Below are 14,802 nucleotides of genomic sequence, written 5' to 3'. Positions count from 1 at the left end.
AATGTGACTCAGCTGGGAATTTTTGGAATTTGAAACGGTCCTTCTAACTTTTCTACTTCAGTAGTGCTTGAGTTTTTCAGCGATACCAAAACGGAGGCGATCTATCTCAAAGTGAAGACCAACACATGCTTGTGCCAAAGGACCCTTTTATCTTATTTTTAATGACCAGATCTTAAAAGCTCAAAGTTTTTGATCTCTTTTGTTATTTTTAGAAATCAAATATTCCATTTTTCTGTCTGCGTTTAGTCTGTGTTCATAGTCATGAATCCAATGAAAAGCAGGTCGAAATATTATATCTCAAATGGCCATGTACCGACATTTATTAATAAGAATTAGAACACTGAGGTAGATATTTCATTTATTATGGATTTCGCATGCTAAGTAAGAACTTTAGATAATGGCTCAGTAAAAAGCTGCTTTGTGGGAAGAAATTGAACATTTTTAACATTAAATGACTATATATAAAATTAAAAATCTAGTAAAGTATGAAATCTTAATCAATTGTGTAACAATCAGCTTAAATATTACAATGTGTCTAAGGTAATGTTGCAATTATAAATTTGGAATTTTTCGTTATTTTAGTATTAAATTGTAAAATATAAATTAAAAATTTATGAAGAATTATTTGTCTATTTTTGTTATAAAAATTACTTCTTTTTCGAGGAGTATTAAAGTTTTATATTTGAATGGAATTGGCAGAATGAAAACAAAAAACATATGACATTGTTAAAAAGAATAAAATGGTTCAATTTCATGAAAGAGGATATAGATGGTAGTTATAGACTCGGTGAAGTATCTTTGTAATGTAGTAAATTATTATTGATTGTAATGTTTTATAATAAATCATAATATTAAAGTTATTTATCGCTTAGGAAATGTTGGGTTTAAAATAATTTTACGACGAATGGCCAAAACTGAGATAGACTGTATAAATCCACTTGATTGTTAAACGAAATAGTAACTAGAGTGTAAATAAAAGCTTTATCCACGTAGTTATTCATTAATTTTCCTTCCTTTTTATGGTATCTATATTCTTTATTGATAGAGTTAAAGGTTTAGATTTTATTTTAAACCATTTTTAAATGTTTAGCAGATTTTAGACACACTTTTACGCATAAAATATTGTTACTGGGTGTATTTAATATTTCCGACTAATATGATAAACTACTTTCGTTATGTATTTATATAATTGATAAGCAGATTATTAAATGTTGTGAAAAGTGGCTGCACTGAAATATATCAGAAAAATAAATTTTATTTTACACATATTAGGGGAATTTATTTATCTGAAACTTGCAGAAAACTTTCTCAATATGTATTAATTTTTACGGTCGATCAGGGATGACAAACTTAATTTTTTTAGCCGAAAAAAAACTCAAAATTATTAGATTCACCGTTATTAATATTGGAAAGTTTCTTTCTAGTATTCTGAAAAAATTAAAAAAAAATGTTCAACCAATTTCTCACCATTGGACAACTTAATTGAAAGGTTTTGCATTTTAAATTCATTTAATTTATTGTATATGGAAAAAAGGTTTCAATTTTTTTGTAGAGCTTATAGAGAAGAACTTTAGGTGGAAAAAGAAAATGTTTGATCGTTTTCTATTTTTTGATGATTTTTTAAATATATTTTATATATATATATAAAGCAAACAATTTTGGTTTGAAACTGAAAAACATGAACATGTTTCTTTAGATTATTCATAAGATTATAAACAATTAAAGAAAAACATTTTTTCCCCAACTTTAGGCACAAATGAACAAAATTGTATTTTTAATTACTTTTTTTTAAATATTTGAAAGAAAACAAGTTTTATCTTCTGTTTAAATTTATTTACTGCCATAAACTTTACCCAAACAAAATTTTTAAATTGGCAAATTTTGAAGCTACTTTCCCAATTGTGAGAATTTTTTTTTATTTTTCGAAAAATTTGTTCGTAATTCCACAAAGAAAATTTGTTACGCTATTACCAATGAATCTAGTCATTTAGAGTTTTTTGACTCAATCCAATAGACATCCGTGGAATAACTTCTACTGAAAAAAAACTATGTTGAAAATGTCTACTATAAAAAAAACAGTTTAATTTTCAATTCTCTATCAATATTAAAGCGGGTCCGAAATAGTATTTTTTTCCTTTAATTGAATTAAAACTATGTACAAAAACTGCCTTTTAAAATAAGTATCACTGGACTAATTTCTTTGTCAAGTTGCAGATTTATAAATTAATGAAATATTTTCTGTTGCTTGATTTTTTATGTGTATCCAACCGTTTTTGAAAGAAGTAAAGAATCTGAAAAAAGGATAGAAAATATGTTTCAAATTTTTGAAAAAAAGTCACAGAACAGAAAGACATGATATTTATAGATCTACAGCTTTGTTCATAGAGCTTATTAAATATAAAATCAGATGGAAAATGAAAATTTTTTTATGGTGACTGACCTTGGTTAAAGTGTTGGCAAAAAGAAAAGAGTGAGAATGATTCAGTTCGATTTTTAAAAAAACTGGGTTTTTGAGCCGCCTTAATAGACATCATAAACTTGTGTTTAAAAAAGTTTTAGTTTAACTAAAATGATTTAAAATGATGAAATAATTTTATATGCGCTTTTTATTGCAAGTAAAGAAATTTCTCTGGTGAAAAAGACCATATAAAAAAGAAACGCAGGGAAAGTGGATATAAGAGGATTAAGAAAGATAGACATCCTGGTTATTGAAAACGTATTAAGAAATTTAATATTAGCATAATATTGTACTTGTGTAGAGTTTGAGCGTCAAGCGTAACGTAAATAGAGGAATTAAATAAAATTTGATGATCTCAATAGATTAGACATTTTTTATACAATGTACTAGAAATACATTTGTTCATAAAAAAATACGAACGTACAAGAAAAGATTGCATGCACGTTATATTCCGAAGTATTATCATGCCAGCACTAAATCGCGTTGCATTAGCAAAATATGGCCGTAAGTGAGTAAAAACTAATTACAGTGTGCGTCGAGAAACGCCTTCAGTCGGTTGCAGAACGCGCAAGTTCAACTCGTTATCTAGGGAAAAGTTTCACAATAATTCTCGCCTAGGCCGTCTCGAATCTCAATTGATAAGAAATTTATGCTTAGTGATTTTTAATGATCGATTTATTAAAAAATTCACATTAGTAACTTATTATTAAAAATGCCTTACTCGTTATTAAATATTTATGAGACTGTCTCCCTGGTTACAATTCGTAACGGGTCCTTCCCGCCGTCCAGGTTGGTCAATTTGTTCTTTCGCGTGATTCTAGGAAATTATTTCACTTGGACACTTTCACGATTTTCCGTGAAATCAGCTCGTCCTCGATATTAAGATATACTCACAACGTAGGGTGCGCTGTGCCGATTTTTTTAATGGTATAAAAGAAGCGGCCAGCTCCCTACAAGAGGACACAGCGTCTTCTTCTCACTGGTTCTGGTGGCTCCAATGCTGCTAATATAGCTTCGTCAAAAACATTCTTCAGTCCTTTCTGTAAAAGTCAAGTTTAACGCAACTTTTATAACATTTCTTGGAGACTGAGCCCTCTGCGCGCTCTATAACTCCCGTCTTAGGCAAATAAATAGAAACACAGGTTAGTTCAGACCCGAATCTAGAGATACGACCTGGACAATTTTATACTTCAAATCCTCTAAATTCAAAGTGCTTAGAATTGAAATTAAATCATTTTCAATTTACCAATTCATCAAACAATTTTATCTGACTTTTTTCGAACCTGGGTTCATTTTTCTTGTCTTATAAAAATCTTTCAGACGGCCCTAAAAGCCAATATGCATCATTTTTTTTAAAGAGTTCAAAAGATTTGAAAGGATTTCAATCAATTTCATATTATTTCAAAGATTTTAAGGGCTTTTCAGAGATTAAACGAAATTTATGGGTTTTCAAAGAAAAACATAAAAATGAAGGGATTTCAAACATTTGAAAATAATTTCAAATATTTCAAAGGATTTTACAAGATTTTCGAGGATATCAATAATTCTAAGGAATTGTAAAAGCTCTCAATAAGGTAAATTAATAAATTTCCCAGAATCTCAAAGGATTCTATAGGGCTTCAAATATTTCAAGGATTGACATCAGATTTCATATAGTTTGACGAAATTTCAACCGATTTTATAATATTTTAATGAATTTTAATCCATTTTTTCGAAAGAATTGAGCGACTTCTAATGTTTGAAAAGATTTTCAAAACTGTTGAATAGATATCGAGGATTTAAGTTTTTTTTAAAGGTATTTGCAATATTTTTGGGTATTTGCAATGATTCCAAGGAATTTTCAAGGGGTCAAATAATTTTAAGAAATTCAAAAAACTATATACGATTTTAAAGATTTTCGAAATATTTAGGAAGATTTTTTAGAACATATAAGGTTTTAGGATAATTTTAAAGATTCCAAGGGATTTTTGAAGGATTTTAATGAATATAATAAGATCTCCGAAGTTTTAAATAATCCTGATAGATTTTTAAAATTCTCAAGGTATTTTAATACATTTTCCAGGATATCAGGAAATATCAGATTTCATGGAATTTCACGGATTTTCCAAGAGATTTTATTGGATTTCAACGAATGGTAAATATTTTAAGTTATTTTATAATATTTCATGAATCGTTGAAAAAAATAGTATCTACCTACAACCTACCGTATGCTTGTTTTTACATAGTGCAATTTAAAAATCTAAAACCTACAAATTTGATAAAGTTCATATTTAATGCCCGTAAAAATGTAATAATTCTAAAAAACCATTAGGAAACTGTATATTTGAAATAGGTTTTATCGCGTTAAAAACCTAACATTACAAACCAAACATTAAAAAAGTAGTGAGGTTCCTGATTGGCTTTTTAAATATTAAGAAACTTCGCAAAAAATACTTGCGAATTGAAACTTTTGAAGCTGAACAACATTAGTTTTAAAGCTACCAAAATTAAATGATTCCAAAATTGAGCATTCTAAACTCTAACTTTCCATTGGAATCATAGAAATTGTAGTAGATAACAATTATTAAGGAGTATCATATCACTTAGTATCAAGTGACATTCAAGTGATTGGATAGATTTATTATAAAAAAATGAGATTAAAAAAAAAACATTTTCTGTCAATTTCACCGGTCAAAATGGAAGAGTTTGAATTATTGTAAACCCTTAAAGTTAAATCATTCTAAAAAAGTTGAAAATTATATGATTTATAATTGAAAACTTGAGAAATAATGAAATTCAAACCTGACTGAATAGTTAAAAATTAAATAATTCTAAACTTTGGTTAAAATTGAAGTATTCTTAAATTAGGATCGTGAAATTAAACTCTTAAATAATAATAATTTTCAAATTATGCATCACGCTTTTTCAAATTCATCTTTTTAATCTAGAGTACAACAGTAATAATAGTGAATGCTTGAATATGGAGATAAATAATCTTTTGAAATCTTTCAAATATTATTACTTTTAACCATTTTTCTCCATTTTCAGGTGAAAAAGAATAAATTGAAGCAGTGAAGGTAAGTTAAAAAATCCTGGAGAGGGCAGAAAACTTGGGGATTATAAAATACTTTAAATATAATTTTTTTCAAACTTACAAAGAGGCGATTTTAATTTTTCTTGGAAATTACTTCTGAAGGGTTGAAAAACTTTTTCCAATACATGATTTCATGAAAATTTACGGAATTTTGAAGCAATTTTCTAATATTTTAATGAAATTTCAAAAAATTTATTCAGAGGAATTTAAGGATTTCAAATATTTTCAAATATTATAAGGTATATCTAAAGAATTTAAAAAAATTGAAAGTTTTTAGGACATGTAATGGATATGTAGAATATGTAATGATTTCAAGGAAGTTTCAAGAGATTTAAACAATTTCAAGGATTATCCTCAGGTCTTACGTGACTTTACATAATTTCAAAGGATTTTGTGAAATGTCAATTTAATTTTAATGAATTTATTAACAAGAATTGAGAGGTTTAAAAAAAATTTTTAATGATTCGAAAAGACTTCCAAATATACTCAGATATTTCCAAAGATTTTAAAGAATTGAAAATATTTAAGTCTATTTAAAAAAGTATGCATAAAACGAAATTGTTTCAAATTTTTTGAAATTACTACTGCCCACAAAATCAGTAAATATTTGTTTAATTCATTCAAGCTTTCTTCGGTCAAAATCATCGAAAACGTTTAAAATCTTTGGAATCTTGGATAATATTCCATTTTTGAAATCTTTGGAATTCTTGTATTCTTTTGAAATCTTTACGAAGTTTTTATGAAATATTTCTGACATAATTTTTATATTAATTTCAAATAATTAAATATTTTTAATCTTTTTAAAATCTTTTGAAAGTTTTAAAATTTTATATACAAACATTTTTCAAATCTATGAAATCCTTGCAATCTTTATGAAATGTCCGAATTTTTTTTAAACTCTTTGAGTTCAAGTCTTTTGAATGTTTTAAAAACTTTCTGAAATTTTTATGAAATATTTGAAATCTGGTGTACAAGCCATTTTTAAATCTTTAAAATCCGTGAAATCTTTGTAAAATGTTCAAAATCCTTATAAATATTTTAACATCTTTGAAATGTTTTTCAAATCTTTAGTCATGTTTTGTAATCTGGTGTACACACAAAAACCGTGTGGTGAAACCCTTGAAAAATTCGTTATATGGCCATGGCTCATCCTAATTCAGAAATTAAATAAACATCGAAATTTTCAAGTAAAATTTTTTATAATTTGTAAGTTGAATATAACAAAAAAGCTATAAATTAACATTCTAAAATATTAACGCAGAGAAAACTAAAGTCTGTTCATTGCAATCTATAAAATAAATGGTAAAGTCTACAAAAAAATGCCTAGAAATCTCTTTATTCTGTAATGAGTAAAATATAAATAATATATTGATAAATAAAAAACTTTTCAGTAGCAAGATTTCTTCAAGGTTCTCGTGAAAAATTTGAAGGAATATTCTAGGTTTTCAAGGTCGTTGGACACCCTGGATCTTATTATAATATAGAGAGACATTTTTAGAGAAAATGTAAGAGTTTAGGAATTTTATAAAGTTTAAATGAAAAATATACCTGTGTGAGTGCACTGCACTCAACATATTTCACTGCTTTGAGTTCCTTTGCAAGTTTCTCGCCTTGCTCGCCCGTTATTGGTTTTTGTTTATTTTTTGCGAGTTTTTCAATCGTAGCTGCATCATCCCTCAAGTCTATTTGTGTGCCAACGAGTAAGAAGGGCGTTTTTTGGCAGTGATGCGTTATTTCAGGAACCCACTGCAGAAAGAAGAAATAATCAATATTTAATTTGAGAATGGATTCTTGAAACTGTAATGAAAGACTCTATTTACCTTTTCTTTCACGTTTTCAAACGATGAAGGAGACACGACTGAAAAGCAGACAAGAAACACGTCTGTTTGGGGATAACTTAAGGGTCTCAGTCGATCGTAATCTTCCTGACCTGAAATATTAAAAATTCTATTTAAGAAAGCTTCTTTTGACAGCGCTCAAGATTTGTAATGAATAAAATTTGAGACTTCAAATCTAAAAGCGCTTTAACCGGCACTATTTTCAAAAAATGGACACATCCAGATTGAGATTAAATTTAAGTAACTAATAACTATTCAATATCAATATTATATAATCTCTCCATTACATATATGTACTGTATATATTTTTAAACTATTTAAGAAGATATGTTTTATGTTTGGAACTTGTCAATTTTGCGGACAAATCTAAATAGGCATTATAAAATTGTTTCATACTGCATTATTTTATGTATGAATAAACCAATATTTCGGCACTGTTTCTAGTTTACGAAGCAATAAATGACGGCAGTTTTTTAGAATGAAGAGTAATATATCGGAATTTCTTATAATTTTTGTTTAAATAATAGAAAATATGTATAAAGTTTTCAAATATATTACAGATCAATACATATCACAAAAAAATGTAAATAGCATTTTAAAAAAGAACTTAAAATTCATGCCTATAGTTCTTATTAATATTAGCATATAATAAAAATATTTACTCGTAGTTTCCTATTAAAAATGTTCCCTTTGAGGAAGTCTAAACTGGTTTCGAAACTGCTTAGACCCCAGTAGTATAAAACAGACGGAGCAAGAATCCCTTTTCTCCCTATTTTTTCTTTTTTTATCTGTCTCTAATAAGCGGATTATACTGTTTAGAAACATATGCTTCTTATTTCAAGTCCTTCTGTGTAATTATGTTACAGAAATTGACTTTTTTGAGTATATGGTTTGTAAAAAAATGATTTTTGAAAGCATATTTATTTGTAAGCTTTCTCGTGCAAGTTTCTTCCTAACTTTTGCGGTTTAATATTAGTGCTATCTTTTCCATTTATGTATAATTTTAAATTTTGAGACACACCAAAATTTAAGTAAATTGAACAAAATTGAAGCGAGTATGATTTTATTAAATGTACTTTATTAAATGGTATTTTTAAAAATAAATTGTATTCTTTGAAATCCATTTAGTCTGGAGAAATACCTAGAAATCCTTAGAAATCTCGTACATCTTGAAATATTGAAAAGTTCCTCTAAATATGTTTAAATCTTTGAAATCCTCCAAACCTTCCTAAATCCCCTGAAATCCGACTAATTTTTAGAAATCCCTAGAAGTCCCTTGAAATATGCTAAATAACATTGATACCCTGATTAACTTTTAAAAATTTTCTAAAATCCTACGACATTTATACAAAACCCTTGAATTTTTTTAATATCTTTAAATTCCTTGGAATTAAAAAAAAAACCTAAACTCGAAAATCATTTGAAATCTCTTGAAATTTCTAAAATCCATTAAATCTTGTGAAATCCATAGTAATCCCACAAAAATCGAGTGAAATGCCGAAAAACATCTTGAAATCTATAATATTTTTTTAAATTCTTTGAAAATGATGAAATCCCATGAAAACTGATGAAGTTTTTTAAAATTTCTTGAAATGTTTTTAAATGCCCTAAAAGCTTTACTATCCGCTGAAATCTATTAAAAACCCTTTAATTCTTTTTAAACCCTCTAAAATTCCTGGAATATCGTACATCTGGACATTTTTAATATCTTTTAAAATTCCTTGAAAAATATTTAAATCTTTGAAATCCTTTGAGACACCATACAATTCCATGAATCCCTAAAAACCCTTAAAATTAATTTTTATTTCATTTTCATTTAGTCAGAAATTCTTAGAATTTTCCTATAATTTGAAATCCTTGAGATTTGACATTTTAAAATTCCTTAAAAATTTTTTTAATTTCTTAAAATTCATTGTAATCTTGTAAAATAATGCAAAAATGTTAAATCTCTACAAAATCATTTCAAATCCCTGAAATTAGTTAAAATACTTTAAAATTTCCTGGAATTTGTTGAAATCTCGTGAATTTGGTAGAAAGCACTTAAAATATTTTTAAATCCCTTGAAATTCCGATTTTTTAGATGGCGGATGTGTTATTTTAGCTAATCTAGCGAAAAAGTTTAAAACTAGGTTTAATGGCAAAGTGAAAAAATATTTCCATTAGAGAACAATGTAAGCAAGTGTCATTTTTTTTAAATAGTAGCTAAGAAATTCCATCGTTGAATAAATGTGTAAAAAAGTTTCAATCGTGGCGTTTCAGTTTGAACTCTACGAGGTTTGGATGCATCTTTAAAATGAAATTAATCCAATTATTCCATAGTGAAAAATATTTAATTGAACCATAATCGAAAGAGTGAATTCAACTGACATGTATAGGGTGACCACAAGATGTATGTCCTGACTTTTCATGCTCGGAAACGAGAATTCGCGATTTTCATTGCGCGGCCCTGAATTTCGTTCACAATTTTTTAGTGCACAGCCTCATTGTGACTGTTTAATTTAATTTCAAAAATATTACATGTGTGGAATTTAACTAATATTGAAAAAGAAAGGAAAACCTCCAATTGCCTGAAAAAATTGGAAGTTCTAAAAAGTATTCAAAATAATGAACACATTGTATAGATTTTACACAATTATTTAAATAAAAATGTTGAACTCGGAAATGTTATTTTCATCATTTATAAACTTAGTTTGTAAATGTACATCCAATTTTATTATTTTCTTAAAAATACAAATGTTTTGTTAAAACCTGCTTCTTCTTGGCATTATAATTTCACATTTTGTATTAAATTTTTTTCGTTATTGACATAAAAATCTTTCTCGGTTATAAATTCGTTATATTGTTTGTTTAAAAATTCATCTGTTGTCGAAATTTCATTCATTTTGACTCAACATGCAAATGCATCAAAGTTCGTCCGATTTGATTGACTTTAACTAATTATGGTTTCTAATTAAAATACTTTTTTGTTAAAAAAATCAACTACTTAATTGAAACTGTATGTAGTTTGTTAAAAATTCATTGTTTTTGGTTGATGATTGATCATTTTATTTCAAAAACATTTTTTTTATTGAAAATTTCATTATTTTGTTGAAATTTTGTTTTTATTGGTTGAAAATGATTATATATGTCTTTAATTAAATTTTTAACCATTCCACTTTGCTTTGAAAATTTATATTTTTTAGTTTAAAATTTATGTATTTTCTTGAAAATTAATTTCTTTGGTTAAAAATTAATTTTTCAACTGTAAATATAACTATTCCATTTTAGATTAAAAAATTTCCTTTAATGGTACGAAATTAATATTCTAGATGGTTGAAAATTAATTTTTCGTGTGTTAAAGATTTCTCACATCAATTGAATATTCATTTCTTTGATAAAAATTGATCTACTTTGTTGGAAATTAATTTTTTGTTGTTAAAATTTCACCTGTTTGTCAGAAAATTAATCTTATTGTTTGAAAATTTACCTTTTTGCTGGAACTTTAATTTTTTTATTAAAAATTTAACCTGAAAGAAAAATTTATAATTGTAAGTAAGAATGAAAAATTGGTCTAGGAAAAGTAGGGAATTTCGTAATTGGTATTTTGCAGCATCCCTGTTTTTTAAATGACGCACCTTAATTTAAATTGTATTAGGGGCGGAGGAAATTAGAGGTTGAAGTGGGTGAGAAGTGGGGTACTTTTCTTATTTGCCGATCAAGCCATCTGGTCACCCTAACTCTTGATTAAATTCCGAAATCAGAATTTAAGGATAATTTTAATTTATTATTTATTATGTTTATCCAAATCTTACCAGCTGTGTCAAATAATCCGAGCGTGTATGGCTCTCCACCAATCATTACTGTGACCGCATAGTTATCGAAAACGGTTGGAACGTATTCCGATGGAAATTTGTTTGTAGTGTAGGAAATCAGCAGACAAGTTTTACCAACCGCCCCATCTCCTACCACCACACACTTTATTGTCTGCATTTCTAATCACTCTACTTACCTGTTTAAAAACAAATAGGAAAATGATTAACATTTCTGCAGTAAAAATTTATCTATACATTGTAAGCAAGACTACACAGCATCAGTATAACATTACATAGTATGGACCTATTCAAGTTTTGTTTAATTTTTGTAAACAATCGACTCAGAGTATGTGTACATTTTCGCAAATTTATTATAATTAATGTTTTATTCAGTCCTAGTAAACAAATTCTTATTTTATCATTATACACTCCCAATTTAATGCATATTTAACATATTAATATTTTAATCGAAATATATTTTCCAGGCTAGTAGACACCTTGTAAATACGGGAGAAATTATGAGATTTTTTACTAAAATATATTTTGTTGAGTAAAATTAATTTGGGTACTATATTAAATTCAATTTAAAACGCTTCAAATTCCTAAGATTTCAAGTTCAAATATTACATTTTAAAGAAAATACATGTATTTTAAACCAAATAGTTGTATTTTCAACAAAAAATGGAACAGTTAATTTTCAGTTAAAAAAATTAATTTCCAATAAAAAAATAATAAATTTCAATAAAATAGTTATATTTTCAACCAAAACGATTAATTTTCAACTAAAGTGGTGAAATTTTGGCTAAAATGATAAATTCTCATCTAAAATTCTTGAATTTTTGATAAAAAAATGAGTTTTCAACCAAAAAGATTCATTTTCTACCAAAAAGGTGAATTTTCAACAAAAAATTGAATACATTTTCAGTGAAAAAAATTGATTGCCTAATAAATAAATTATTTTTCAACTGCGATGAAGGAATATTCAACTAGATCAGTTAAATCAGGGGTCTTCACAATCCACAGATGCAGCGTGACCCAGGATCATTCGGTCTTTTTTAAGATCTACAATTTTTTTATACCAAATTTATGACCTCTTTGAAAAAAAATCCCAGTTGGAAGGGCTCGGAGAACCCTTTTTCTGGCATAACTTGACAGAACTTGAAATACAAAGTATTTTCTTTAAAGTATTTGAACTTAGCGATTGCCAAAAATAATTCAAGGTTTTCAAAATTTAAGAGTCTTTTTTTCAAACCGAGAATCTGTAAATAAAATTATTTCAGATTAAATTTCGAAAATTGAAAAAATTAAAAACTTTAAGAATTTATTACTTAAAATTCAATGGAATTGAAATTGCATTAGCGCTTTTAAATAAAAATAATTTTTAACTTGATACTACTTTAAAGTACATTGGATGTTTCAAAGTCAAAGCTGCTTAAATTGCAGAATTAAAAATGTGTATTACAGTTACAAAAAATTTAAATTGATGCCACAAATTTGTCTGAGGAAAAAATTAATTTTTCGTAATTTTTACCTTTAAAAATGTAATTTTTTAAAATTATAAACCTTTAAAATTGATTTATTCGAAAAAACTTTTCAAATAAAAAGTAATTTTTAATAGGCAAGTTTTGAAAAACTCTATCGCAACTGAAGGGGGAAATTCTTTGCGTTGGTGTCAACAGCAAAAGCATGTAAGTACATCGGGACAAATTTTTTAGGAGAAAAAGCCTTTTCAAAAACCGAATTAAAAAAATGAGAAAGCACATTTGAGATTTAATGGAGCTTTAGAGCCCTCAATAAACAACATTTTTAAAAATTTTAAATTGTTCAAGGTACATATCGTCAAAAATAAACTAAATAAATATAAAACATTATAAACGCACGAAGAGACCAATAGAATGCTGAAAAGTGAACAATTAAATTGAAAAAATCGTTTCTTTGAAAAAAATGGATTTTACAGTACAACAGTCTTATTCTCATACAAAATATTTATATTATTTGTATTTTATAACTATTTAGTACAACAGAATATAATGAATTCAAAAATTTAAATGCTCGTATGATTGATCACAGCTTATCTAGATAAAAACCCACTTCCGGTTCGAATTTAGATATATCCTTTCACCACGATATCCGGTCGAATGCTAGGAAATTTTTAAACCACGAAAACGTGTTTTCAAAATAATGTCGCGTACATGGTTATGCCATGAAACCCTTCAATTTAAGAAAAAATTAAGAACGCTCTCGAAAAAATTCCCTGACTTGCAAAAACAAAAATGGTATATAAAAATTCCCTGACAATCCTAGAATGTCCAGGTGAGTAGACGCCCTATAATATATTAAAATTAGAATAAATTATTCTCCGCATAATTGTGCCAATAAATTAATTATTATTATATTCTACCATGCAAAACAACAAAGCGTTTCGACTTTCATTTGGGATTTTTCGATTTAAAATTGTTTTAAATGTAAATATATTGGAAAGAAGTGCTAATCGGGGGGCCAAATCCCAAATGTAGTTACAGTTTTCTTGCTTTGTATAACATTTAACTTTAGGTTCACTGTCTGCTGTAGGGTGGTCTCCCCTAGGTATTATCCAAAATAAAACTGTTTCAGGGTATGATTTTCGGAAAAAATGTATATGCTAAAAAGTTGACAAAACAGCATTTAAAAAAACTCGAATTTAAACAAAATTGGCTGCTTGAAAGACAAATCCGCAGTTACATAATATTTTTCGATATAAAGTTCTTACCCCTCAAAGAATGATTCACATGAATTTCAAGAAAATCAATAAAAGCTATGTTTGAAAATAAAAAAAGAAAGATGCTAATGAAAACTTTTGTGCAAAGTTGAGCATAACTTCTTTCTCCAAAATATCCTTTATAAAATAATTAAATTAGAAAGGAAACAAAACTTAAAAAATTCTTCTCCTCGTTCACCCCTAACTACTAATTTCAGGATTCGGAGATTTCAGGATTAGTATGAATCATTATAATTGTAGTGTGACTCCAAAATGACAATCAGCACGTGAAAAATCTTTTGCTTCATACATTTTTCAGAATAGAAACAATATATAATTTTATAGCATCAATGCAATAAAAAATTCCTTTAAATATTGTTTCGGAAATTTATATCGTGAAAATAAATATACTCTTAAGGAAATGTGACAAGTGAGAAAGTTGGCACATGTCGTGCTGAAAATGCTAAATAACAATTGGAAATGTCATTGTTGACTTGAAAAGGTGAAAACAAAAAAGGTTGAAAGGAAAATATCACATGTGATTTGACAACAAAACTCAGACAACTGACAGAACGATAAATTCACACATATGTACATTGGGGGATTGTTTTCGGAGCAGCCATTTTGCCTGATACGGCAAGTAGCTAAATCAATTTTGAGCTTTTAGTTCACCTTCATATGTCACAATAGGAGTAAAAATATGCTAATTACACTCGAGTGAATACAAAATTAATAATTTTCTCGAAAAGAATGTGGTAACACTAAATTTAGGAAACTCACAAGTAACTGGGCGTCGACAACACTTCACTGTCAAAAAACTTGAGTTCCTGCAGAAAGGAAACTCACAATTCATATTCGTTCGCAATTGCATCGCCATCTGTCGAACTATTCAGTAAGTTCCTACT

General features: G+C 27.3%; 1 protein-coding gene across 2 annotated transcripts; it reads right to left on the bottom strand.

The window, feature by feature from the left end:
* Positions 1–2,811: 2,811 nt before the first annotated feature.
* Positions 2,812–14,746, bottom strand: LOC117169646 (cdc42 homolog). 2 transcript variants are annotated; one of them, XM_033356122.1, is made up of 5 exons: positions 14,678–14,746; positions 11,161–11,357; positions 7,352–7,461; positions 7,080–7,277; positions 2,812–3,498 (listed from the first exon to the last, which is right to left on the bottom strand). In XM_033356122.1, exons 2-5 carry the CDS (start codon positions 11,336–11,338, stop codon positions 3,409–3,411), a joined length of 576 nt encoding a protein of 191 aa, XP_033212013.1. In that variant the 5' UTR covers positions 11,339–11,357; positions 14,678–14,746; the 3' UTR covers positions 2,812–3,408. The 2 variants fall into 2 exon arrangements, with proteins under 2 accessions (XP_033212013.1, XP_033212014.1); XM_033356123.1 differs by lacking the exon at positions 14,678–14,746 and adding an exon at positions 14,570–14,648.
* Between the last annotated feature and the right edge of the window lie 56 nt (positions 14,747–14,802).

Source organism: Belonocnema kinseyi, chromosome 3 (genome assembly GCF_010883055.1).
Source record: "Belonocnema kinseyi isolate 2016_QV_RU_SX_M_011 chromosome 3, B_treatae_v1, whole genome shotgun sequence".
NCBI classification, from domain to species: Eukaryota; Metazoa; Arthropoda; class Insecta; order Hymenoptera; family Cynipidae; genus Belonocnema; species Belonocnema kinseyi.
The sequence above is the reverse complement of the archived record's forward strand: the minus strand, read 5'-3'. Positions and strand labels throughout refer to the sequence as shown.